The 27,083-nt window shown below is 56.8% G+C and overlaps 2 protein-coding genes and 1 long non-coding RNA gene across 8 annotated transcripts; 2 read left to right on the plus strand and 1 right to left on the minus strand.

Moving 5' to 3' along the window:
• The first annotated feature begins 570 nt into the window (after positions 1-570).
• Tmc8 (transmembrane channel like 8) lies at positions 571-11,061 on the plus strand. Of its 6 annotated transcripts, none has more exons than XM_063242034.1 (16): positions 571-706; positions 3,440-3,678; positions 3,837-3,985; positions 4,256-4,405; positions 4,572-4,657; positions 5,066-5,202; positions 5,353-5,500; positions 5,744-5,914; positions 6,133-6,272; positions 7,869-7,992; positions 8,535-8,632; positions 8,797-8,980; positions 9,066-9,196; positions 9,277-9,435; positions 9,949-10,027; positions 10,539-11,061. In XM_063242034.1, the coding sequence occupies exons 2-16, from the start codon at positions 3,518-3,520 to the stop codon at positions 10,815-10,817; spliced, it is 2,196 nt and encodes a 731-aa protein (XP_063098104.1). In that variant the 5' UTR covers positions 571-706; positions 3,440-3,517; the 3' UTR covers positions 10,818-11,061. The 6 variants fall into 6 exon arrangements, with proteins under 6 accessions (XP_063098104.1, XP_063098102.1, XP_005001472.1 ...); XM_063242032.1 differs by lacking the exon at positions 571-706 and adding an exon at positions 1,188-2,754 and having other exon boundaries at positions 2,875-3,678; XM_005001415.4 differs by lacking the exon at positions 571-706 and adding an exon at positions 1,188-2,754 and having other exon boundaries at positions 3,411-3,678.
• Positions 7,200-15,818, minus strand: LOC106026492 (uncharacterized). The gene is made up of 3 exons (XR_001200134.2): positions 15,596-15,818; positions 14,856-14,940; positions 7,200-7,935 (listed from the first exon to the last, which is right to left on the minus strand). It is a non-coding gene; the product is annotated as an uncharacterized LOC106026492 (long non-coding RNA).
• Positions 14,130-25,889, plus strand: CUNH17orf99 (chromosome unknown C17orf99 homolog). The gene is made up of 6 exons (XM_063242041.1): positions 14,130-14,418; positions 14,757-14,789; positions 21,386-21,673; positions 23,823-24,092; positions 24,265-24,352; positions 25,263-25,889. The coding sequence occupies exons 1-6, from the start codon at positions 14,361-14,363 to the stop codon at positions 25,267-25,269; spliced, it is 744 nt and encodes a 247-aa protein (XP_063098111.1). The 5' UTR covers positions 14,130-14,360; the 3' UTR covers positions 25,270-25,889.
• The last annotated feature ends 1,194 nt before the right edge of the window (positions 25,890-27,083 follow it).

Below are 27,083 nucleotides of genomic sequence, written 5' to 3' on the forward strand. Positions count from 1 at the left end.
AAAGGTCACAGCAGCTGCCTTTGCCGGGGCTGCCCTGTGACCCCAGAGCGCTTCCTTCCCCCTGAGCCCTACCTCCAGCCCGCGGAAGTAGCAGACACAAAGCTTCCCCGCCACACACGGCGCACCAAGGTCTTCACTCCCCCGGACGCGGCGCCCTTCGCGCGAGGGCAGCAGAGCGGCCGGGGTGGGGGCTGGGCCTACACAGTGCCCCTTTGTGCTAGCCCTGGGTCAGAAGGCAGCGCCGGAACCACAGCGCTTTGTCCCGGGCTCAGCCTTGGGTCTAGCTAGCCCCGTGGGATTGGGTGCGGACACCAGCCGCCCCCACCACTCTGCTGCAGACCTCTGCGAAAACAGGACCCAGGCTGTCGGACCCTCCGACGCCACTGCCCTCAGCCCAAGGACAGTTGGCTCCTTTTCGGGGAGCCCCCTGGTCGTGGCACGGTGCCCACAGATCTCTGATTACCAATCGAAGCCCCTGTCCGGGGGAGACGGAGTCAGCCCGGAGCTAGCTTGGCAAGGAGCCAAGCGGGGCTGAGTGCCCCCAGGGCATGGAGGTGCCTGCCGGAGGCTAACGCCTGGGACCTGCGGCTCCCCGGGCACCGAGGACTGAAGCGGGCGAGAACCGCAGCCCCTGCGGCTCCAGGCTAGGCAGGACGGCGAGTTTCCGGGGCGCGGGAGTTTCCGGGGTGCAGCATTCCTGAGCCAGGTAGGGAGGGGCCAGCCGACACTACCGGGAAGGGCACCACGAAGCCTCGCAAGGGTCCCCCTGGAGTCTCCGGTCACCCCCCTCCCGGGCCCCCGCGGCAAGCCCGGCAGGGAACTGGGCACCAAGAGGCCCGGGAGGACGGTGGGAACCCCGCGGGGACCTGGCCGCTCACCTGGAAGGCGCCGGAAGGACGGGCCGGGCGCTGCCGACCGGCTTCTCTGCCCCAGCAGTGCCGGCCCGCGGGACCGAGGAAGAGCCGGGCCGCGGCCGGGCTCGGGGCGCCGCCCCGCCCACCCACGAGGGGGCGCCTGTCACGTGACCCGCGGGCCCCGCCCCTGCTCCGGCCAGGGCGGTGACGGTGCCCTGTGCCCACCGGCCTGCCTCGCACTTTACCCCGCGTTTGCGAGGGGCCGGGTCTACGCAGTCTCTGGTGGAAGCCCCGGAGTGAGGCTCGGTTTCCCCAAGTTTCAAAAGGGGGCCGTAACTCCGGATCTCTCCACGTCCCGGGCTCGGGGCTGGCGAAAGAGGTGCGGCCGCCGCAAAGCGCCCTGAGCGCGAGCCTCTCCGCGCCGGGCTTGGGCAACTCCTTCCTCCAGGCCTCTCCCGCCCGGTTATCTGCCCCTCCCGCGGGCGCGGCTCCTCGGCGCGCTTTGCGCTGTTTATCTAGCAGGAGTCCAGGGTTTCCCGTGTGCCGGGTGGGGGAGGGGGCCACGCGGAGAGCAGACCGACGCTTTGTGAGTGTCCCCGAAGGCTCACCACCAGCCCGGAGTCAGGGATGGGCCCTGTTTCACAGAAAAGCCCAGGCCTGTTGTGCCTCCGCCCACAGGGCGCCCCCAGCTAGAGCAGGAGCCCTAGCCTGGCAGCCCTGCCAGGACACGCTTTGGAGACCCCTGTGCCAGCGAGGACCTGAGGAGAGGGAGAGGACATGAGGCAGACGGGGTGACTGAGCAGGAAGCAGAGCGGGGCTCAGGACCCTCAGGAGGGAGAACAGGAGGAAAACCAAGCTGCAGGAGAGGACCATGAGCCTGAGGAACAGGGTCTGGGGCCTGAAGCCCGGTGTGCACAAAGGAGCCAGGGTCTCATTTCTTTGCAGCCATCGGTAGGTCCTCAAGCAGGGGACCTGAGGCTGATTCTCCGTACCTTGGTGTGACGCTCCAGCCTGCCCAGCCTCTGCCACCACACGGTCCCTCCTTGCACACTCGGCCCGGGCCTTGCCCCAGGCCCACCTGAAAGCCACCTCTCCAGGTGGAGCACATGTCATGTCTGCTAACACACCCTCTGTGCCTCTGTCCCCTCCTCTCCCACCCTCTGTGTGCCCAGCACCAGCACCAAGTTTACGTAGCAAGACCTGGAACCAGGAGGCACAGGATGCAGAAAGGCACCAGGAGAATTCAGAACTGGGGTACCCTAACCCCAAAGGAGGCAGACAGCCAGCAGGGAGGCTGGCCTGCGAAGCCTCCCAGGGGACCCAAGGACAAGAACTGGCCAACAAGGTTCCTAAAGGTCAACTGTGGAGCCCTCCCTGAGCACTGACAAAGGGGCGGGGTGTGAGAGTGGAAGGGGTGTGGGCCACAGAGGAGGGAAGTTCAGAAATAACTGGCTTTGAGCACCGAGTAGCTGGTGCACTGAGGGACCATGGGTCACTATCGCACTCCCTGGAGCAACCTGCTGGAGAGAGATAAGGGGCGCACCCTGTATTCCACTGCCAGCACCCACCAAGGCCAGGCTCCCAGGTCAGGAGGAACCCAGGATGGGGACTCAGCCCTGTTCCAGACCTGGACCCTGTGGGACACCAGAGAGGGGAAAGTAGACCCCGGCCCAGTCGGCACAAGCCTTGCAGACCGTAGGCACAGGCCTCACCTGCGCCCCATGCACCCGCAGCCCGCAGGAAGTGCCACTTGGTCACAGTTAGAGCAGAGGAAACTTTGGGGAAGGCCTAGGTTCCTGTCACGTGACCCACCCTAGCACACATTCACAGTCCCGTCTGCCTTGGTGGCTGCTGGCCCCAGAAGGGGGCTGCTGCAGGAGCTTGGTGCCTCGGTCCCCAGGTGAGCTGGATGAAGCCTGCAGAGATCTGAGGGCCCGGGCTGGAGGAGTGGAGGGCAGGGAGGTGAGGGAATTCTTAGCAGCTGCTAAGGCACCTCTGGGATCTCTTCCTTTTCCCACAGTGGGGCTGGGACCACGCCTGCTTCTCTGGGCCCCAGGAGGGAACCCGAGTGATCAGCTTGGCCTGGGGCACTGGGCCACCAGAAGAAAGACACAAAAGGAGCCCAGCACCTCCAAGGCTGGGGTGCTGCAGGATACTGGGTCCTAGGAAATGTCCAGGCTTGAGGCCAGATGTCTCCCCAGACAGGGAACGGGCACAGGGAGAACAGGAATTGTGTTCTTCTAAAGGGTGACCCCCAGGCCCAGCATGGGGGCCATGCCTATAATCCCAACCCTCAGGGCTGAAGCAGAAGATTTCTGCAAATTCAAGGTCAGCTGGGCTATAAAATAGGTTCAAGGCTGGCCTGAACTGCGTGGCAAGACCAAATCTCAAAAAGACAAACCCAAATAAAGGATGACCCCCAATGCCTGGGGCCATTCATGACTGGTTGTGACAGTCCCTGCTCCCAACAGCCGGTATGATGGGGAGACTGAGACCTGGCCTTATGTCAATGCTGAGGTGTATATTGAGACTGAGCTCAAATCCCTACTCCGGCAGGATTTTCTTTTCATTTCTGAGCACATCAGGACCAAGACCTTGCAGCTGTCCACCTGGTACCCCATGTCCCCGTCCCTCCTGAGAGTAGAGGCTGAACCTGTGCTGGGATGTGGCAGCAGTGGTCAGCACAGTCGGGACAGACCCCAAGATGGCCAAGCCCCTCACCCGAGTGTGAGGAGCTCTGGGAGCAGGAGATGGAGTGGCTACGTGCTTCCCGGGAGCCCCTGCGCTCACTGCCCTATGCCATGATGGACAAGCGCCTCATCCGGTGGGTGCCCAGCAGGAGCACAGTCTGGGGCCAGCTGGTGGGAACAGGACCCTGGGAGGACGCACTGGGGATATGGGGTCCTGGGCCCGTGGCACCATCTGCTGGCCATGGGTGGGGCTGGGGAGTAGCTGAGGGCCATCCCATCGCACCCCATCCAGGGAGATGCGTGAGCCCGAGGGCATGGAGGCAACATTCTGGCAGCAGTGGCAGCAAAGGCAGCAGGCCACTGGACAGCGTCTGAGGGAGGCAGCACGGCGGCTTGCCAGGGGCTTCGGACTCTGGAAGGGGGCGCTATATGAGATCGGGGGTAGGTCCCCTGTTCCCCATCTCTCCTCTTTGGAGTCCTGCTACCCAGCTTGGAAAGGCGGGCGGGCACCATCCCACTGACCAGCTCCTCTGTCGGTCACACACAGCCCCAAGTTTGGTGCCAACCTCGGTAAGTGATAGCGCCCTCTGGTGGCCCTTAGAGGCATTGCCAGTCTGTGCTGGGCACCTGGCATGCATGCCGCATGGCTGGCTCCCGGGGCCCTGCCTGGGCCCTGACCGCTTCCCTCACTGCCTGGCTCTCTTCACACAGGCCTCTTCGGCTCGGGCATCCGGTCCTACTTTACCTTCCTGCGCTTCCTGCTGCTGCTCAACCTGCTCACTGTGCTGCTGACTGCCGGCTGCGTGTTGGCACCCCTGGCCTGGCTCCGCCCCACGGGCCCAAGTCCCAGCCTAAACTTCAGTGAGTGACCAGTTGCCCTGGACCCTCTGGGCCCCAGCCCTGGACTTCCCTTGACCCTGCCTTTGGCCTTTGGTACACATCATCACTGTCATGGCGGGGCTGCAGAATGGGGAGGCCTGGGTTCACTTACGTCTTGGGACCCCTTCCCTGTTCCACTCCACTTCAGCAGCCCTGCAGTGTCCTGGCAGCCACCAGCCCCAGGCTCACGTTCCCAGGTTCCACAACCAGCTCTGGAATGTTTTGACTGGCAGAGTAAGTGGTCCAGGGGAGAGCAACCCCCCCCCCAGGATCCTGCCTCTCCAAATCTTAATGCAAGCTGGTGGGAGTAGACATGGGGTCAGGGAGAGGTGTGGCAGCTGCACAGCACAGCTGTGGTCCTTGGGTCCCATGGGGGTTTCAAGGAACAAAAGACCCCTGGGAGAAGCATCACATCGCAGGAAGCCATCAAGTGGTCACCAGTGTGGACACACCTGTGTTGAATCCTGCCGGGGACACCTCAAAGCTGGGTGACCAAGTGCCCAGCCGCTCTCTACCACTGTGAAAAGGGCTGTTCCCACCTACCGGGTTTTCATGAGGAGGGTGATGAGCTGAGGCATGGCAAATGCTGAGCACGGGGCCTGGCATTCGGTCCATGCCCGGCTGTCCTCACATGGTCCCCAGGCCTTCAGCAACACCTATCTCTTCTACGGCGCGTACCGGGCGGGGCCGGAGAGCAGCTCCACCTACAGCATCCGCCTGGCCTACCTGCTCTGCCCGCTGGCCTGCCTGCTGCTGAGCTTCTGCGGGACCCTGCAGCGGTGAGCGTGCGGCCTGTGCCCTGGCCAGTTCCTGGGGCATCCTCCCTATCTCCGCTTCCGGGGCAGAGGGCTCCCCATGTTGACAGAGAGGCCCCTGACCCTGCTTGGTAAGGCTCTCGGGAGCGGCCACAGCCAGGCTGTCGTCCCCAGGATGGTGAAGGGGCTGCTGCAGAGGTCGGGGCTGAACCGGAACTACAAAGTGCCCCTCAGTGCCAAGGTCTTCTCCTCCTGGGACTTCTGCATCCACATGCGGGAGGCAGCCATCATCAAGAAGCATGAGATCAGCAATGAGTTCAAGGTGTGTGCAAAAGTGGGCGTGACCGAGTGTGTGCCTGTGTGCGGGCATTTTACCAAGGGAGCAAGTTGTGAGTGTGGAACCCTTATGATTACATAGTATGCACGTGTGTGTAAGAACATGTGTGAGTGTAAAGCGGAAGTGCAAGCACTGGGACTGAGTGTGGGGGCGTGAGAACACAAGGTGGCTCGACCTGAGAGGCGTGCTTGCAAGCGTGAGCACAGAGCAGTCCCACCCTGGCCGCAGGTGTACCTGGAGGAGCTGTGTCACCGCCAGCGGCTGCGGCAGGAGACTCCAGCCCAGCGCACCTGCCGCCTGCTCAGCTACCTTCGAGTCAGCGTCCTGATTCTACTCCTGGTGATCGGAGCCATCAGCGCCATCTTCTGGGCCACCAAGTACTCACAGGACAAAAAGGAGGTAGAGGCGACTGTGTTCCCTCAATCCTGGCCTAAGGGAGGAGATGGTGGCTCCCTTCACTCCAGGCAGGAAGCTGGGCTCAGAGAGGCCAGAGCTGTCCAGACTGTGGGTGGTGCCCAGTTCGCATGGGCTGTCGCTGTGGGTGTCCCCATCTGTGAGGTTCCAGACCCCAGCCCTGCCCCTCGCCAGGCCTGCACAGCCCTCCCATCACTCCCCAGGAATCCCTGTTCGTGGTGCTCCAGTACCTGCCCTCTGGGGTCATCTCACTGGTCAATTTCCTGGGTCCCCTGCTATTCACGGTCCTGATCCAGCTGGAGAACTATCCTCCGAGCACTGAGGTCAACCTTACCCTCATCTGGTGAGCACCCCTTAGGGGCCATGTAGGCCCAGTGGAAGGGTCTTGCTGCTGTCCTGGCAGTCGCTGGGCACCAACTGTCCCGAGTGGGGAGACCCACACATTCACTGAGCAAGCAGGCGGGCATTCCTAGGACACTGGCCTCGGGGCCCAGGTCTGAGGCCTGCCAGTGTCACCACCAGAGGGAGCCACAGCATGGACCAAGTGCCAAGGAGGAGCAAGGGGAGTCTTGGGAACCAGTGTCATGAAAGCCAGCCACTGGGGACACAAAGCTTGCCCTCGCCCCAAGGGCCCCGCTGCACCCTTATCCCTGGAACAGGAATGATTCGGGGGCCAAGTGCCCACCCAAGATTTCACAACACTTTCGGGGTGCAGATTCAAATGCAAGTCCTCCTACACTGCAGACCCCGCCTGTCTCAGCACTTGGTCTTAGCTCTGCTCCAAGCTCCAACTCCAAGCAGCCCCTACCCCAAAACCCTCAGGGGCTTTCTCCTCCTCCTGCCACCTCTACCCCACTCCCTTCCTACCTGCTTCCCTGACTGTAATTTCCTTTGCAACTTGCCCTCTGGGGGTGGGGGGTGGAACTCAGGCCTCCATACCAAGCTACATTCCTAGTGCTTTTTATTTTAAAACAGGGTCTCACTGAATTGCTAAGTTTCCCAGGCAAGGCTCAAACTTGCCTCGGCTTCCCAGACTTCTGGAATTACACATGTGTACCACCACATCTGTCTGATATATATAAATATATATATATATATATATATATATATATTTTTTTTTTTTTTTTGTCTTTTTGAGACAGGGTCTCACTATGCAGTTCAGGCTGGCCTTGAGCCCAATCTGTAGCCCAGGCTGGTCTCGAATTTGCAAGGACCCTCCTGCCTCAGTCTCCCAAGAACTGGGATTACAGGCATGTACCACCACTGTATCTTGGAACTTTACTTTTTGAATATATTATAAATGCACACATGGTTTTTAAAAAAGGAAAAAATCAAGATGCTTAAAAGGATGAAAGTTTCTCCTCAGATCATATTAATCTTTCCCTATTACTAAAAGGGTGAAAGGTTAAAAATAAGCCCCTGCTTCCCACCCTCCCTCAGCAGAACCACCGCTCCCAGGCTTCCCAGCTCACAAGGGCACCGGAAGTGTCCACCCTTGCAGCTAATGTTTGTGCAATGGTTTCCGGCCATCAGCTCTGCACAGGACTCTGGCATGTCTTTCAGTGAGCACACACGCTCACACCTTTACCTAGAGACACTGTCAGAGAGCGAGGACTGGGACAGGCAGCGGGAGAGAGTGGGGCAGCAGTGCTGGGTTGGAAAGAGCAGGTGGGCGGCTCCGGATTGCAGCCCCAGCACCAGGATGAAAAAGACCTTGAAAAAGGTTCAGAAGCTGCATTGGGGAAGGACAGCCAGACATGGTTTCCTAAACTGGTTTCAAAGCAGAACCCTTGTCTCATTACCGGTCTGGAAACTCGGTTCTCGGGCAGTCCTTTGGGAAGGTACTGTGACTGGAGCCGGCTGGGAGGATACTGGGCTGCAGGCTAGGGGGATGGGGCCCAGCCGGGTGCAGGTACCACCCTGACACACTCCTCCGCAGGTGTGTGGTGCTGAGGCTGGCCAGCCTGGGCATGTTCTCCTTCTCGCTGGGTCAGACCGTGCTGTGCCTGGGCAGAAACAAGACCAGCTGTGAGGCCTACGGCTACAATGCCTGTGACTATCAGGTAGCTGCCCCTCCTGTGCTCCTCTGCAAAGTCCTGCCTCGAATATGCACAGCCCCAGGCCAGGGATTTAGCTCAGTGGCAAAAGTGCCTGCCTGGCAAGCGCAAGGTCATGAGTTCGATTCCCAGTACCAAAAGAAAAAAAATACACAGTCCTGTGCCTGCCCCATTAGTCCCCCTCTGGGTCTCACCTTTGGGAGCAGCTGTGAGCAGAGCCACCATGCAACAGCACACCCCCAAGGGGCGCCCCTGCACCCACCCACCATGTGGTGTGACAGTCCTGGGAGGCAGTTCCTGCTCTAATAGTCCTGGAGTTGTATAAGACCATAGCCAAACTCCTATGCTACAAGATCTTCCCAGTGCCAGGCATGGTTGCTCACTGAAGCAGGAGGATTGCTGTGAGTTCGTGGCCAGCCTGGGCTACATAGCAAGACCTTGTCTCAAAAAGCAAAGCAAAACAAAAACAAATCCTCCCTCCCAGGATGGGTAAGGGGTGGGGAGTGATGGGGGCAGGATGGTGACAGGCCTCCTGCTCCATACCCCAGTGCTGGGAAAACTCGGTGGGCGAGGAGTTTTACAAGCTGATCATCTTCAACTTCCTCGTCACTGTAGCCTTCGCCTTTCTTGTCACCCTGCCTCGGAGGTGAGCCAAATGAGAGATGGCGCCCAGGGAGAGTGGGGTGACAGGCGTGTCTGGGGACTGCCCATGGTCACAGGCAGGAGTGGACCAGGCCCGCTGTGTGGGGTGATGGTCCACAGCCCCCCGCACCCTTCTTGATTCGAGCCTCCTGGACCCTCCCTACCCAGGCTGCTGGTGGAGCGGTTCACAGGCCGGTTCTGGACGTGGCTGGGCCGGGAGGAGTTCCTGGTGCCCAAGAATGTGCTAGACATCGTGGCGGGGCAGACCATCACCTGGATGGGCCTCTTCTACTGCCCCCTGCTGCCCCTGTTCCATAGCATCTTCCTCTTCCTCACCTTCTACATCAAGAAGGTAAGGGTGCCTGCTGGGAGAGAGCAGCCCCCCCCACCAGGGCTGAGGACCGCACTCACACCCCTGCTCTCCTGTCTGCACCCAGTACACCCTGCTGAGGAACTGCAGGGCAGCCCCGAGGCTCTTCCGTGCCTCCAGCTCCACCTTCTTCTTCCAGCTGGTGCTGCTGCTGGGCCTGCTCCTGGCAGCGGTGCCCCTGGGCTTTGTGGTCAGCAGGTGAGCAGGAGAGCTGGGTGGGCGCAGGTGGGCAGCCCCCTCCCCATGAGGCCCTGACACCGCCTCTCCCATCTCTGCAGCATCCACTCCTCCTGGGACTGTGGCCTCTTCGCCAACTACTCAGCGCCCTGGCAGGTGGTCCAGGAACTGGTGGCTCTGAGGCTCCCACTCCCTGGCCAGCGTGCCCTCCGCTACCTCAACTCGCATGCCTTCGTCTACCCACTCCTTGTCCTGCTCAGGTGTCCATCAGGCGGCAAGGACCATGGGAGGGGACTGCTGAGGAGGGTGTTGTGGGCTTCCTTCCCCCAGCCCATCGGGACCCAGAAGCCAGGGAAAGGGAAAATGGGGCTCAGGCAAGCAGGCCCTAGTACCAGATGAGAGCCCTAAGTCGGGGAGCCTGGAGGCTGCTCCTGTAAAGCAGGCCCTGTGGCCCAGTGCCAGGATGCCATGGGTACTCCAAGCAGCATGGTACCTCGCTGGAGGACTAGGAAGGAGGGGCCCCTAGAGAAACCCCAGGGGCAGGGCATTTTTTTTGGAAAGTGTATGCTTCTTGGGAAGAGGGGGTTTTTTGTTTGTTTGTTTGTTTGTTTTTTTATCGGTACCCGGGATCGAACTCAATGGGGATCGAACTCAACAACCATGCTCTTGGAAGGCAAGAGCCTTATGCCACTGAGCTAAATCCCCAGCCCGGGGCAGGGCAGGCCACTCGTGGTCGGAGAGGTGACTGACTTTGAAATCCTGTCTGCCCCCAGCCTCATCCTGACCGTGTGCATCTCTCAGTCCCAGGCCAATGCTAGGGCCATCCACGTGCTCCGGAAGCAGCTGGTGTGGGTGAGTGCCAGCTAGGTTTGGGGGACACCCATCTTCTGGGCGTGTGGCCTGAGATAGCCTGGTGCCTCTGCTTATGGGGTGTAGCTGGGCAGGGGGAGGAAAGGAAGGCCCTCCCCCCGGAGCTGATAAGAACATGGCCTTAGGCTGGTCCGATGGCAGTGGGTTATCAGAACTTATTAACATTAGTGTCACTAAAGTTGGTATACCACCCCCCCACTGCTAAATTTGACTGGCTTTAAAAAAAAAAAAAAAAAAAGAGCATGGCCTTAGATTTGGGGTCCCGCTCACGAGAACCTGGCCTCGGAGCTTCAGTGCTGGACCCTGGTGGGGTCGGATCTGAAGTGCACGACCTGTGGCTGTGTTAGGGGGTCGGACCCTGGTCTCTGGTTAGGCGCGGGTGTTGGAGGGGCGGGGCTCCTGTCGGTGGGCGTGGCCTCGGGTACCCAATCAGCAGCCTCCCAGTGGCCGAGCCCCTAGTTGCCCCTCCCAATCCGCTGCTTACTGTCCGCAGCAAGTCCAGGAAAAGTGGCGCCTGGTGGAGGAGCTGTCGCGGCTGTTACAGGAGCCAGGCTCGAGCGAATCTCTGATCCCTGGCTCCTCGAACTTCCGAACTTCACGCCCCTGGTCCTTCGGTGCGGGATTCCCGAGCCCAGGTCCCTTGGGCCCCAAGAACCTCAGCCAGGATCCTTCCACACCGACCTCGCCCTGGTTGAGCTCCTCCTACCCCGGATCGCGCGGTACCCTGGAGCCCGGGCCCCGGTTCCGCTTCACCAGCGCCACGGAGCTGTAGCTGTCCCTGTAACACAGACCCGGCGCCCCCCACGACGGAACCTGTGGCACCCACTTCCCCACCCTGGCTCCTGGCGAGGGCCACCCTCACACACCGACAAGGCTCCCCACAAAGGGACATACGGAAGACCGTATGAGAACTTCTATTTTTCTAATTTCATCCCTTTAAAACTTCTATTTTTTTACTATTTTATAGTGCACATAATACATTATTATAGGAACCCATAAACACAATTCATAAATAATATGTCATCTTGGAGTGCTGAGAAGGTGCTCACCGAAGCTCAAAGCCCTTTCCCATGGAAAGGGGAAAGCTGCTCACCACTCCACTCCACTGCACTCCGAGGGCTGCCCTGTACCCCGCTGCATCCCACCCACTCAGCCCTTCTATGAATGCACAGAAGTCAGGGGCACAGCCAGCGGGGGCCCAGCTGGGATCTGACTCAGACAGGCAGGCTGCAGAGCCCCACTGCCTCGGCAGGGGCGCAGAAGCATTCCTGACCCTGAGCCAGAGGTCTGGGGACAGGGAGTGTGTTGCTGCTCTCTGTCCCTGCGGTGGCTAGCTCACTGCAACAGAAGTGTTTCAGGGACTGGAACCCAGGCCCCTCCATGTCTCCTGCAGAATTTGTCCTGCCAAGCAGCATGGTGCCCTGCCAGGGTCTCAGCAGCATCAAAAGGCCTGTGCTGTGACAGACACATGAAGTGTGGGTGTCAGCAGGTGTGTGACCTTCAGGACTGGGATGTGGCCCAAGGCGTGCCCCAGCTTCCTGAGCCTGCTGCTCCTGCCCCATGCTGTGGTGATGGGGCTGGAGTCGGAACTTTAAAAGTACCCAGGCGACTCTAGACTGAAGAAACCCAGGACATTCTTGCAAAGCTCTCACGGGGGACCAGCACCTGGGCAGACATCATCTGGGGGGGGGGCTTTGCCTGCCGCCCTCAGAGCAGGGACTTCTCTGATCAGATAGCCCTGGCCAGCCCAGCCCCTCTTCACTGCCCTAATCTCCCTGGCCTGGCATCCCATGACCACCAGTGCCCCTTGGATGGAGTCAGTGCTGCTGAACACCAGGTCCTGTTTCTAGGGGTGGCAGTGAGGCTGTGGGGGAAACAGGTCTCAGTCTGGGAAAGGATCATCAGAACTCTCCGGGTGGTGCCTGGCATTCATGGCCTCCCATGTGGGCTGCACCCCGGGCCCCTCTTTTATTTTTTGGGATAGGGTCTCCCTAAGTCACTAACTTGCTCACACTGGGCTCCAGCTTGTGATCCTCCTGCCCCAGTCTCCTGAGTAGCTGGGATTGTAGGCGTGGGCCACCATGGTTCACTCTTCCCCACCCAGCCCTAAGGAACCCCTCCCTGGGCTCTGTGGCCTCCTCAGATCTGCTGGCCAAGGGACCTTCCAGGAACAGGACATGAGGAAACCAGACAGATCCATAAAGCTTCTGTAAAGGAGACTGACCCAGGAGGGGCAAAAATCCTAGAACATGATAGGTATTGGGGGTCTGGAGAGTTGGGGGACACCCAGACTTCATGGAAGAAACCTGTGAATAACCTCAGGAGTCACCACAGAGGCATTCTAACCAGCCCTGTCCCTCCTCACTGGCTGGGGAGAAGCCCAGCCCACGGACAGAGGACTAGGGCAGCCAGAGGACCAGCAAGCAGGTGATCCCTAACAGGGACTGTTGGAGAGCACTGAAGCTGAATACAGGTGCAGAACTGTGGTGTGGCCTGGGCCTGATTAAACTGAGAATAAGGAGACATCTCAGGGGGCAAGATAGGCCGAGGCCTCCTAGAGACTTTCTAGATGTTTTCCTTAATTAGAATCATTTGTTGCTCTAAGGGGTCTTTGCATTCCTCCCAAGACCCTAATCATGTTTCCTCCCTTGTCCACTCAGCTCCTTGCTTGTTCTGATTAACCCTGGGTGCCGAGCATCAGTGGGCTGGCCGGCTACCACAGTTAGGAGCTCTGCTGAGGATCTCACTCCTCCTGTAGCCCTGAAGACCATGCTGCATGTCTCATTCCTTTGAGCCTTCTCTGTGCACCCGTATGGGGAACTGGGGGTCTAGGCACAGACCCCAACAAGGGGCCATGGTAGGGCAGGAAGTTGCCTCATTTCACCAAGGCCCAGGGAAGATGTCCCTGGAGTTACCCATGACTCTCCTGACTCTGACCCTCAAACACTGAGATGAGGAGACCCCTCAGAGATGCCAGAGCCCAGGTGGGGAGACACGAGTTTCTGGGCCTCTGGGCACCAGACTGGTCACAACCTGTGACCCCTCGGGGGTCTCCCATCTGTCCTCCTTCCCCACTCCACTCCCAGCAGACAGGAGGACAGGCTGTGGAAGGGAATTTTGCTGAAAACAGAGAAAATGCTACACGTGCGCTGGGGCTGCATCCCCAGGGCACACGTCAGGGCGAGGAGGGGCGAGTGACACCACTGATTCAAGCTGACTGAGGAGAAAGTAAGCCACCTGCAGGGGTCAAGACCAGGTGCCCCTGCTGTTCCCTGGCCAACAGGGGTCGCCCTGCAAAGCAGCTTCCAGAGGCCACAGGCTCTGAGTCAGGGCTGTAGCTGGGGCTTCTGTGGGTCAAGAGTCCACGCTAGGGCCAAGGAGCTATGCTGGGGCAGGGATCCTGGAAACAAAGGCCGCCTCTTGGACATCATCCAAGAGGAAGCAGCCAAAGCCTGTGATTCTTGCAGTCACCAAGCCAGCCCAGAAAGGTCCTGGCTGGTCTGGCAGCTCCAGGTGGGGCTGGTGTAAAGAGCCCAGCTCGCAGGCAGGAAGGTGGCAGTGCCTTGCTGTGGAGGTGGCAGCACCTGATCCCTTGGCTCTGCATCCCTTGAGCCCTAGGTTCTGACTCGGGCCTCTGTGAGGCCCTGCTCACCCTGACCCATCTGTCCAGGTAACTCAGCAGCAGGATGCTGGCCAGGCCGCAACACCACCAGAAACGCAGCTCGGTCTCCTTTTTGTACAGAGTAACTGGGTACTGGTCTCTGGGGAATGATCATCCCTATCCTTGAGCCAAAGAAGGTCCCTGCTCCTCTGAGCTCCGCAGGCACACTGCATCACTCTCCGGGGGTGACCAGGGGCCCAGGTCAGATACGGCCCAGCAAGATGTGGGCAGACACTGACCTTCCCTGCTTTGCTTTGGGGTGCTGCCCAGGGCTCTCTGGAGGTGCCTTGTCAGGCCCCTGTGGGTCACATGAGGTCCATCCCGGTAACCTGGGATGTGGCCCCCTCTCGGACTCTGCAGGCCATCTCCATGTGACCTGACCTGTTGGTAGGTCCAGCGTTGAGGACATGGACAGTCCCTGCTTCGTGAGCCCTGCCGAGCTCAGTCAGGCCTGGCGTGCTACAGGGCCAGCCGCCTTCCTTCTGCTCCCCTTTGGGGTGTGGGGCCACTGGCTGCAGGGCTTCTGGGCCCAGCCCACTGGACTGGGACCTTCAGGTTATCTCCTCACTGCAGGCAGCCACCAGGAGCACACCCGGGGCCCCAAGGTGGGGGGCCTAGACCTAAGCCGTTGCAAAAGCCGAGCAGAAGCCTCACATGGCCCACAGCCTCAGTGGCATGAGGGTCCTCCAGCTGCTCTGTTTGGCCACATTGGGTGAGCCCATGGGGGACACTTGTGGGGGGTCTACTGTCAAGGCCCCCAGGAGGTGGCTTTAGGGTGTGGGGTGCCGGGGAGCACAGGAGAGGTGGCCCCTGGGACCTGGGCTCCTCTGAAAGCCAGAGTCTGGGCTTCGGTCTCCTTACTGCCTGTGTGGCTGTTACTCCTTGATCACTCTGGCCCACTCTTGACTCCACAAAATGGATGGAAAACCCCAAATGTCCCAGGCTCGAAAGGGCTTCTTGAGCAGCTGTGCTGGCTGAATCCTTCAGCCTGCAGGGGTCAGCCCACACCTCCCTTACCCATCCTCCCATGACACTGCCCCTCTCTTACAGCCACCAGCAGCTCTCCCAAGGGCCAGGAAGAAGGTGAGTGGCCCCACATCCTGAAGGGACAAGGGCAGCCATCTGGGGACCCCCACCTATGACCATCACCTGTGGTGGACGCCTTTGCTGGGAGGTGGCAGGGGCGAGGAGGGATGCTAGGACACAGCTGGACAATTCCGGATCCTGACAGGACCTTGGGGGCATAGACAAACAAAAGCAGGCTGAGGGAGAGTCCCAGGAACACAAGACAGGGACGGTGGTTGGAGTGTGGGGTGTCCTGGGTAGGGGTGTCCTGGACACTCAACTCTGGATCCTCATCCAGAGTGGCATCTCCTCCAGGTGCCTCACAGATCTGCCAGGTGGTGTGATCCAGAGAGGGCTGGGAAATTTGGGGGGCACCTTGGCCCAGGAGGGGGCCCCCAGGCCTATAAGAGGGATGAGAGAAATCAAGATGCCCCAGGGTCCAGGGTAGAGGAAGCCTGTCTCTCCATCTCTCTATCTCCCTGTGTGTGTGTGTGTGTGTGTGTGTGTGTGTGTGTGTGTGTGTGTCTGTCTGTCTGTCTGTATTTGTCTCTGTCTCTCTGTCTCTGTCTCTGTGTGTGTGTGTGTCTCTCTCTCCCCCCACAAATTGCACAGTTTGGTTCAGAGCCACAGAGGAGGGGACACCAGGGAGGCCCCTGAACCCCACCCTGGCCTGACCTACTCCCACCTCCCAGCCAGCTCCATCTGGCCAGGCCGGGGCCTCGTTCCCTTTACCCTCCCTCCCAGGTTTCTCCCTTGCAGGCATCTCAAGCCCTTGTGTCTGCTGGGGTCAAGGCAGTCAGTCACCGCCCTGTCGTGGTCCCTACCTTGTCCCGCTGGGCCATCAGGACACAGAGCTGGACATCCCCCTCAGTTCTGCTTAAGGGCAGGGCCAGGTAGTGGTGACGGCAAGGAAGCAGGAGTCAAACTATCATTTCCTCATTTGCCGTAAAAACCAGCACATTGTTGGTGCCGCAGCTAAAAATAAGAGCCCGTGGCTGAGCCTCAGGAAAGTACCTGGGAGGGACAGCTCCAGGTCAGCGGTCAGCACAGCCCTCGACTTCTCAGACTGTTGCTGACAAGTCCTAGTAACTAAACTAAGGGACCAACTGATAAATGCGATAAATGATGCATTCTGTCCTTGTCGCCTGTTTGGTGACAACTCCTGGGGATAAGAAAATGAAACCCTCATTCTAAGTGGGACCAGGGGCAGAGGAGTACAAAATGAGCACCTTCCACAGGGTTCAAGATTCTCAGATGAGAAGCAAGTGCGGGTTCTGCGGGGTGCCGGGACTGCAGGGAGGGAGCAGGACTGAAGGGCAGCCGTGGAGGAGACCACAGCCACTTGCCACACCTGCGGGGAGAGCTGGCTGAGTGAAGCCCAGCCTGCCAGGGTGGCATCCTGCAGCTGAGACTCTGCAGGCAGGGGCGTGAGGCTGGCACCAGGTCTGAGACCGCGATGAGCAGAGGACCCGGGAGAAAGAATTGGCCACTGCATGGGTGTTTTGTTTTTCCAGCACTGGAAATTGAACCCAGGGCCTTTGCACTGATCTACATCCCCAGCATTTTTAAATTTTGGGACAGCATCTCCATAAGTCCCTAAATTCCCTGGCTGGCCTTGAATTTACAACCCTCCAGCCTCACCTCCCGGAGTGCTAGGGTCACAGCCTGGTGTTTCTCAGAGTGAGGGTCTCAGGTGACATAAGATCACTTGGGAGGAGCATTTGGGAGTGTCCTGAGCTCCTCTGACCCCTGCAGACTGGACGGTGATGACCACAGGACTTTGCTGTCCCACAGTCCTGGAGGCCAGAAGTCCCAAATCAAGGTGTCCACAGGGCTTTTTGTCCCAAAGGCAAGTGAGACGCTCTTCCCCGTTCTCCCGCTGTGGCATGGCAAGTCCTTGCCAGGCCTGAGTCTCTGGTCCTGTTAGGAGGCCCCACACTGACCCAGCATGAGGTCATTGGGGTTCAGGAAATCACGGCACTTGATCACATCTGTAAAGCCCTCTTTCCAGCAAGTCCCTTCGGAAGTGCCGGAGTAACACGTTGGCCATAATCTTTCCGGAGGGCACATTCATCCCTGAACTGGGCACTGCTCGCTCACAGGCCTGTGCCCCACATCAGTCCAAGGATCCACAGTCTCTAGACCTCCAATTTCCAGTCTCTGGTTATTCCAGAGAGGAGCTACAGAGGTGCAGATCCCGGGCCTCCGAATCCCCCTGAACCCACTCCACAGCGCGGGGCCTGGTGGAGGCCCCAGCTGTCTCCCGCTTCCTTTTGCTCCACCCTACCCCACCCTGCGAAGCCAAGGCCTTGCAAAAGCCCTCTGCCTCCGAGCCACAACCCGGGCCTTTTTGTTTTTAAGACAGTCTCACCAAATTGTCCAGCCTGGCCTTGGACTTTCAGTCCTCCCGCTTCAGCCTCCCTGGTAGCTCAGATTACAGGCGTGTATCACTGCTCTGATTTATTATTTTGTTTGTTTGTTTGAGACAAAGTCTCTGGCTATGCAGTGCAGCTGGCCTTGAACTCATAGTGACTGTCCTGCATCAGCCTCCCTCAGCCACTGCTCTCCGTTTAGATCCTTAAGGTAAAGCGAATGCTCTGGAAATGCATGGTAGCCTGCACTGCCTTTTGCTTTAACCTCCTTTTTGTTTCTCTCTTTGTTCTGCCGGATTTTGCTCTGCAGAGCTGGTTTACTCAGACCCATTAACCCTGTACTTTTGTCTTTTTCTCTTTTTGAGGCAGGGTCTCACTACGCAGTTCAGGCTGGCCTTGAGCTCACTTTGTAGCCCAGGCTGGTCTCCAATTTGCAGTGATCCTCCTACTTCAGCTTCCCACGTGCTGGGATTACAGACGTGAGCCAACTTTTTTTTTTTTTTTTTTTTTTCTTTTTCATTTTTATCGGTACCAGGGATCGAACTCACTACCACCTGCTTGCAAGGCAGGTGCTTATGCCGCTGAGCTAAATCCCAGCCCCAACCCCACAACTTTTCAAATAAACATTTTGGCACTGTTTAAAATGAAGAAAGTGAACACTGCCCTGCTCTTACAAACTGTACCTTATAAAAAGCGCCCATCTGTGCATTTAGGCAAATCAAGTTTCTATTCACAGCTGTGGAAATGGAAAGGTGGAGCCTTCTCTTTCCACTGTATAAATTAAGGTCATTTCCCTTCATGCAATAGCAAGCATCACCAGGCCTCGGCCCTGGACTCCCACAGCCCCCATGGGAGGCAAACCGTGGCCCCTGAGATCATCTTTGGACCTCAGGAGGGGACTCCCTCTCCTCCCCAAGGCTCCCACTGACAGAATCATTGGTAGAAGTCAGCAAAACAATGCCCCAGAGACCAATTGCAACCCTGCTATAGCCACATTTTCTTCAAATCAAGACTTTGCATGAGACTTTAAAACAAGGTATTCCCTCCAAGATGAGGTTCTCATGAAACTGTTAAAGAGGCACAGCTGGGTGTGATGGTACATGTCTGTAAAATCCCTGCACTCTGGAGGCTGAGGCAGGAAGATTGCCATGAGTTCAAGGCCAGCCTGGGCTACACAGAGTTCAAGGCCAGACTACAGAGTGAGACTCTGTTTCCAATCAATGGGTAAATAAAAAACAAAGAGGTGCCAGGAGGCAGTGTCTGTTGACTTGTCAGTCAACTTGTCAGTCAGCCTGAGCGGCCAGGCCTGGAGGAGTTTCCAAGATTGCCAGCTCTTTGATGTCCAAGGCCCTCTCAGTCACACACTCTGATTTTTGGGGCTCATTCTCCTTCCTTCGAGGAGACTTCGAGGTGCTGTCATGTGCACTGCAGTGTGGTTTTCTTGTTTGCTTGGTTGGTATGGCTTGATTTGGTTTGGTTTTTGGAAATAAGATCTCCCTATGCAATGTAGGCTGTCCATGAATTCATTGTGTAGCCCAGGCTGGCCCCAAATGCACAGCAATCCTCCTGCCTCGGCCTCCCGAGTGCTGGGATCACAGGTGTGCGCCACTATGTATTTGTTTTGAGATAGGGTCTCATCTAGTCCCTAAATTCCCCAGGCTGGGCTCGAATTTGTGATCTCCCTGCTTCAGCCTCCCAGAGTGCTGGGATTATACAGGTTTTCCATCATGCCCTGTTCTTGAAAAGAACACTACCGCCCACTGGTAACACACCCTTCTGTCCCCACCTCCCATTCAAGGGTAATTTTGCTTAATCCTGACTTCCATCCTGGGGGATCAGGAAGGCCCAATAGGAGGATCATAGGATCTTTCAACCTTCAACCACAGGGTCTGCCTATGAAACAGCAAAGTCACTTGTAAGCAGATCCCTGGCTGGGAGAGGGGTCCCCATGAGGCAAGAGTGAGCTTGGGGCTCCCTGAGGTGCCAGCCTCCCGCTGCCATCTCCCTGCTCCTCAAAAGCCCTACTTCCTTGAAGTTACCTCTCTCTCCCCTTTCAGCCCACGACTCTGGGCTGAGCCCTGCCCTGAGAAGCCTCGAGGATCTGGGTCACGCTCTCAGCCCCTGCCCTCTCCTACTCCTCTGAAACCAGGTGTTCCCGGCTCAGGGTGCAGGGGCCCCACTGTCCCCCTGCATCCCAGGTCCTGTGGTAGGACTGGCATGACCAGGCCTCTGAGCTTGGAGGGAGGCCATGCCCAGACTCTGGTCTAAATGGACAGCTGTCCATCCACACCATATACGACCCATCCGACAGGCTACAGATGGCAGCTCAGGTAATCTGCAAAGAGCAGCTGGATCACAGCATCTGGGTGAGCACCTGTGTCCCCCAAGAAGGTCCCAGAGCTAGAGAGGGCACCAGGCTGCCATTGCCTTTGGATTCGAGTTACTCAGCCAAGTAGTATGTTTCTCAGGGCAGAGACCAGTGACGGGACATGGGCCTGTCCCCTTGAGGCTCACGGTGAGCAAGGCTGGCTGTCAGAAGGCAGATCTGGGGCTTGGCCCTGCTTTTCTGTGTTCTTCCTGCCTCGGGAAGCTTTCGTGAACACATCTGTGTCTCACAGCATCTCCTCCGCCTCCGCCTCCGCCTCCGCCTCCGCCTCCGCCTCCGCCTCCGCCTCCGCCGCCTCCTCCGCCTCCTCCTCCTCCTCCTCCTCCTCCTCCTCCCCCTCCTCCCCCTCCTCCCCCCTCCCCCTCCCCCTCCTTCCCCCTTCCCCTCCTCCCCCCTTCCCCTCCTCCCCCCTCCCCCTCCTCCCACTCCCCCTCCCCCTCCTCCTCCGTACTGGCAATTGAACCTAGGGCTTTCCTACTGAGCTATATCCTCACAGTTGTAATTTTGAGTCTGGGTCTTGCTAAGTATTAAGTTGCACAGGCTGGGATCCAGCTTGCAATCCCCTGCCTCAGCCTCCCGGAGTTCTTAGATTACAGGCCTCCATGATCACACCCAACTCTCATGGTGTCTTGTACTGCAATATTCTGGACAGAAAAGGCTTGAACACAGGAGAGAGGCCTTTCTCCAGCATTGGGGTGGGGTAGGTGAAATTAACAAAAAAATTCACTTTTTATTTTTAGACAGGGTTTCGCTATGCAGTTTAGGCTGTCCTTAAACTCACTTTGTAGCCCAGGCTGACCCTGAACTTGAAGTGACCCTCCTGTCTCAGCCTCCTGAGTGCCGGGATTACAAAAATTAACTATTTTAAAGGGATAGCAGTAGGGGCTGGAGATATAGCTCAGCATAATGCATCTTCCTCGAAAGCACAAGGTTGTGAGTTCAAACCCCAGTAACCAAAAAACCCTAAAGTGATGGCAGTGACTTTCCGTACATTCCCCACGTCAGACCATCGCCACATCTCTCCAGTTTGAAAACATTTTTGTCACCCTAAAAGGATACCCTACACCCATTGAACAGTGACTCCCCACTGTCCCTCCGGAGCCACCAGTCTGCTTCCTGCATCTGCACTTTCCTGTCGTGAACACAGTGCATAAACAGACTCATGTAAGGGTCGCTCTCCAGGTCTGGCTTACTATGGTTTCAGCCCCTCTGTGCTGTCGAGTGTATAGGGCACTTTTTATTCATTTATTAATCACCAACCCATATTATTTTTTAAGACTAAATAATATTCTTTGCATGGCCCTACCACATGGGCATTTGCTGTGGCTTGCTTGCAGCGCTGGGTATTAAACCCAAGGCCTTGGTACTGAGCTGTCTCCTCAGCCCTTTCTACTTTTTATTTGGAGACAGGTTCTTGCTACATCACCAGGCTGGGCTCCAATTCCAGTCTTCCTGCCTCAGCCTCCCAGAGTGCTGGGCTTAGAGGTGTGCATCACCACACCAGGCTTCTGAGCACTGTTCTGTGAAGCCAGAGCCGGGGACATAGCTCAGTGCCTGCCTGCCAAGTGCAAGGTCCTGAGTTTGATCCCCAGTACCAAAAAGAAATTTATCCAGCTGTCGATGCAGATTCAGGCTGTCACCACCTTTCAGTGCTGGTCCTTCTCTCTGCGTGAACCTGTGTCCACGTGTATCTATTAGACCATTTCCAGCTTTTTTGCTACAAGTCTAGCAGTGGAATCGTGAGTCTCGTGATAACTCTCCGTTTCACTTTGAGTAACTGCTAAACCAAGCGTTTTCTTAATGTGCCTGGTTAATCTGGATTTCTTTCTTCCTGTTCCGTCTGTCTCACCCCCCAGAAATCTCCATTGCCTACAAAGTCCTGGAGGTGTACCCCCAAAGCCGCCGAGTTCTCCTCACGTGCCACGCACCTCAGGCATCTCCGCCCGTCACTTACTCCCTCTTTGCCAGCCAGGGCATCTTGGTGTCTAAGAAGGTGGTGTGGACTCAGCAGCCGGCCTCCTTCAGCATCAACGTCACACACAAGTCCAGCCCGGACCTGCTCTCCTACTTCTGCCAGGCAGTCTCCACCTCCGGCCTGCAGTGGCTCAGCACCCAGCTGCAGATGTACTGGGAACTGTGGGCCAGTGAGTGTGGCACTGGGAACCTGGGGCGGGACTTCGGGCACCTGGGGGGGCCATCGAGAGCCGGAGTGGAGTGAGGTGGAAGGCCAAACTGCCCACCTCCAGGCTGCGGTCAGTACCTGGAGCCGGGCACCTCGAGACCCCAGGACACAATCTCCCGGCAGAGCTGGAGGCCAAGAAGCTGGAGGGTGGGGGGCAGAGGCAAGGGCTGCACTTGGGGCTGATGCATATGGGGGGCGCCCTTTTCCAGCTCTCTTGGTGGATATCCAGCCTGCGCATGATGAAGCTTAGAGACCAGGAAGTCACCCTAGACCAAGGCTGGCTTCAAATCCCGCATGGTCCCCACAAATCCACTCCCCCCACTTCCATCCCAGTCTGCTTGCAGTGTCCTTGGTAGGAGCCGGAAGTGCTGCCCGGCCTATGGTGGTACCAGGACTCCTACCCGTCCTTTGCCCACATCCTGATTACACCAACCAGGAGAGGCAGCCCGGTGGGGGGAGGTACCCAGGCCTGAGGCCAGAGGAGGAGGGTTCAGAGCCCCCCATGAGCTGGCTGTGGAGTTCAGGATGAGTCACTCCATCTCAAGGCAGCTGCTTCTGCAAAGATTATAATAGGGCTCTAAAGCCAGCATGATAACTGCAATGACAGCCCTTGAGAAGCTGAAGCAGGAAAGTCATGAGTTCGAGGGCAGCCTGTACTACAAAGTCAAAACCCTATCTCAATAAGCCAAAAATGAAAGAAAGAAAAGAGGTCATCCTTGGGGGTGTAGAGGGCTCAGGTGAGGAGCATTTAGTATGTAGCGGCTGGCAGGGCTGGGCATTGTGCATGCCAGGCAAGAGCTCTGCCACTTAACTACATGCAGCCCCGGCCCTAGTTTTGTTAATTTTTTGTTGTTGTTGTCTTTTTCGTTTTTTTTATTGGTACCAGGGGTCGAACTCACGACTGCACACTTACAAGGCAGGTGCTTATGCCGCTGAGCTAAATCCAATTAAGATTAAGTTAATCTTAATTGATCTCATTTTTCATGCTAGAATCAGGCAGCACTTCATTCCATAAAACAGGATAAGTACTCTGGTGGGCTGACCAGAACTGTGTCAAGGAGGGAACCAGGGTGCAGTATGGGCTCTAACCCTGAGCTGCACCCCTGTCCCTGAGAGAGAGAGAGAGAGAGAGACAGAGAGAGAGAGAGAGGCTTGGTTTCTGAGAGAGAGAAAGGCTGCAAAAAGCAAGAGCAAAGGACAAGGTGACCTGGTCATTTCAAAGTTGTCTTTCTTGGGAAAACCAGGGACAAAATATAACAAGACTGGATGACAGGGGCTGAGGGTCAGGAGGAGCAGTTCGGAGGTAGACTTGCCCAGCACTGCCCTAAGGTCTGGGATTTGCATCCCCAGCACTAAAGAGGAGTCGGGGGAGAAAAGGAAAGAAAAGAAAAAGAAAGCAGGAAAGACCTGATGGATTCATATCCCATTGTGTTAGGTCCCCTTTTCAGTTCAGGACTGGTATATCGGGAGCATCACTGATATGTCAGTTCGGACCAGTCTGTTTGGGAGATGCAGCTATTCTCTTCAGAATTCTGATTCTCAAGTTAGATAAAAACAGCTTTGTTCTAGCTTGGTGATCTGGTGCTGCAATGTGTGTGACTCCATTTTGATTTTTTAGTCAGGAAGTACAGAAGATTAGCCTGAAAGGAGTTTAAAATTACAGTTGTCAGATAAATAGGACATGCTGCAATTTAAAAAAAAATTATTCATTGTTAGCACTAAGCGTGGGGGCACACACCTGTAATCCCAGCACCCAGGAGGCCAAGGCAGGAGGATCATCTTGACTTTGAGGCCAGCGGGGGGCTACATAGCAAGACTGGAGTCCCAAAAAACAAAAACAAGAACATTAATTGTTTATCTGGAATCCAAATTCAACTGGATCCAAATCCAAATTCATTGTATTTTTATTTGTTAAACCTGGCAACTGCAATATACTACACAAAAGTGAAACCAAAAGTGAACTTGTGGAGCGCTCACCATGAGTAGGCTAGCGGGCCGGGCCCCTGGACACAGAGCTGCACCTCGAGGTTCAGGAGCATCCTGTAATGGGGATTCACTGGGACGGGTGAAAATCTCCCAGCTGTGACTGTGCTACTCACTCACCCTGCCAGAGCCGGTGACCCAGCTGCAGGCTAATGTCACCTTGCACGATGGAGGGTCAAGCCCCCAGGCAGAGATGTCCTGCTGGGCACCTTCGGGCAGTCCACCCATCACCTATCGCCTGGTCAGCAAGGATGGGCAGGTCCACATGCAGAAGACTCCGCCCCATGGGCAGCCCGCCAACTTCTCTATCCCGCCGTCCCCCATGCCGGGATGGTTCCAGTGCCAGGCTGAAAACAGCATCAGTGTCCAGAGCAGCACCCTCATGCTGGTGCCTCCAGGTAAGAGGGTCACTCAGTGTCTAGAAGGGAAGCTGGTACTGCTGGGCTGCGAGGGAGCTGTGCCAAGTGTCCGGGAGGCCACTGTCCAGAACAGGGGAGGGCCCCAGCAAGCAGCCCGCTCTCCCTGGTACCTGCAAAGACAGCCCAGCCCGGCCACCTCTGCTGCCCACAGGGGAGCTGCCCCAGGGAGCTGCACTTGTGCTGGCCGGAAGCCTCATCTCCATCGCAGCTATGACCTCCGGGATGCTGGGCTGGACAAGGTAAGCAGTGGGTGCCTGGTGTCGGGGAGCAGGGCTGCCACGTGGGCTGAAAAGGCACAACAACCACAACTCAAGGACACTTACTGAGCCAGGCACGGCAGCGCAAGCCTGAGATGCCAGCATGAGGGAGACTCAGGCCAGGGAAGCATCGAGAATTTGAGGCCAGAGTGAGTTCAAGGCCAGTCTGCACTGAACTGCACAGTAAAACCTTGTAAAAAACCAAAACAAACACATTTATGAAGAGCCTCTCATGCTGAGGACTACCAGTGTGCACACTCCTTGCACACCTGAGCCTCAAGGACCTCCTGCCATGGTGTCAGTGACCTGGGGAGAGCGCTTTCCTTCCTTCCTTCCTTCGTTCCTTCGTTCCTTCCTTCCTTCCTTCGTTCCTTCCTTCCTTCCTCCCTTCCTTCCATTAAGGCCTGATGAAGCTTCCAGGTGACCACAGTGGACCTGGACGTTCTGTCTTTCTGGAATCACACTGTCAGCCTTTCCCAGGTGGTGGCAGGAGGCAGGATTCCCTCTTCAAGGTCCTTGCCTCCTCCACATGTAAAGTGACAGGGCCTCTGTGCTATGTGACCCGAGGCAGGGCTGGCCTGAGGTAGTGTAGTGGCCACTCTCACCTTCCTTGACTTCTCCTCTTGGCACCTGTCTGCCTTGGGCTCTCTGCCTCCAAGTCTTTGCAGAGGCCAGACCTAAGGGGACCCGTGTTACCTTCTAGGCCTAGTGTTCCCTTCTGTAAAATGGGGCTCAGAGAGACCTGGCTTTCTGTGAGCGAGTGGTCAAAGCCAGTGCTTGCCCCCTTCTTTGGGTGGAGTGCCACTGCCTCCCCTGCTGCACATGTACCCCACCTGTCCCCTGCAGAGACTGCAGGAGCAGGTGGCTGAGTCGGCCCAATATCATGGTCCAGGTTGTGACTGGAAGATGCTGGTTTGTGGAATCCACTCCAGCCTGGCCTTGCCCTTGAGCCCTGAGGAAGGCAGAAGGACCCTCCACCAGGATGAAGAGGTGCCTCGGGCAGGAGAGAAGGGGAGAGGTGACCTGAGCAGCACGGCAGCACGGGTGTGGGAGGCGGGAGTCTTCGGGGATGTTGGTGGGGGACTTGTCCTGTGTGTGTGTGTGGGGGGGACTCCTGCTAACCAGGTAGCTTTCTGCTGCTGTTGCTATGGAAACAAAAAATTGGGTAACTGGGATAAGGGTCATGTTTGCTGGCTTCACTGAAGGAAACTTTTTATGTGTGTATCTAATAACAGTAAGTTGTATATCTTAAACATACACAATAACATTTATTTTTAGCTGTGTATCCTGGGGTATGCCTGTAATCCCAGAACTAGGGAGGCTGAGGCAGAAGGATCGCCAGTTCAGGGCTAGCCAGGACGACATGAGGCCAAGGCCAGGCTAGACTACCTAGTGAGACTGTTCCAAGAACACAAAACAAACAAAAAGAAGAAGAAAGAGAAGGACAAGGGGAAAAAGAAAAGGAAAAAGAGCAAGGGAAGCAGAGAGATGGAGAGTAAAAATGTAATTGAAAATCTTATTTTTATTTTTTGTTTTTTTGGCTACGATTTCGTGTGTAGTCCAGCCTGGTCTTAAACTCATGACAATCCTCCTGCTTCAGCCTTGACACAGAATTCCAGATATACATTACTGCACCCACTAAATTTAATGACAAAAAAAAAAAAAAAAAAAAAAAAGAAAGGCTGAGGCAGGAGGATCATGTTTTCACATTTTTGAGCCCAACCTGGGCAACTTAGTGAGATCTTGTATGAAAATAAAAAATAGAAAAGAGGTGTGATAAAGCCCACTACGAAAGCCCCAGGTTCAGGGCCCAGTGTGGATCCCCAAAATCTCTAGCACACAAAACAAAACAAAACCGAATCAACCAAACAACAGAAAAGAAAGAGGGAAAAAGGCAGCCTGAGATGCCTGTAATCCTAGCATTCAGGACACCAAAGCAGAGGTATCTTGAGTTTGAAGCCGGCCCTGATTACACAGTGAGACAGCATTTCAAACTTGCTGCACACCCACCCAGGTCCTCCCAAGAAGAAAAAAAAAGAAAACTGGACATAGTGGCGCACACTTGTAATCCCAGTACTGGGGAGGCTGAGGCCGGAGGATGGTTGTGAGTTCAAAACCAGCCTGGGCTACAAAGTGAGCTCAGGACCAGCCTGCACTGCGTAGCAAACCCAGTCTCAAAAAAAAAGAAAAAAAAAAAAGAAAAAGAAAAAAAGAAAAAAATGCCTGCCAGCCTGCTGGCTCTCGCGAAACCCGGCTCATATCTGAGTCTGCAGCACCTCTCTAGGGGGAGGGTGCGGCCCTGAGAGCCTCCCTGGGACCCCCTCACTAGGCAGGGAATCTACCTTCCGGCCCCTGAGGACCCGGGCCCTTGGGGGAGGGTAGAGGAGGCTGGAACTGGGTCGAACTCTGTCCCCTGGGGGCCTGTTTCGCTCAGTCTTAGCATTTCTAAACTTGAAGCCATCTGCCCTTCGCGTCCCGGCATCCTCGTGGGCCAGGAAGAATGGGAAAATGGTGGCGGTGGGGCCTCCACCCAGGCAGGGGTAGCTCTAGCTCAGAGGACAAGGAAGTGACCGGTAAGGAGGGGGAGACCGGGATAAGGCCTGGGCTTTTTTTGGTTATTTTTGCGGAGCTGGGGTTCAAACCAATGACCAATGACCTAGTGGGCCTTCTCCCACTAAGCTACACCCTCAGCCCTTAATTTTTTACTTTAAGA

Source organism: Cavia porcellus, unplaced genomic scaffold (genome assembly GCF_034190915.1).
Source record: "Cavia porcellus strain 051 isolate PalLab524CR breed Dunkin Hartley unplaced genomic scaffold, mCavPor4.1 scaffold_32, whole genome shotgun sequence".
In the NCBI taxonomy this organism is placed as follows: Eukaryota; Metazoa; Chordata; class Mammalia; order Rodentia; family Caviidae; genus Cavia; species Cavia porcellus.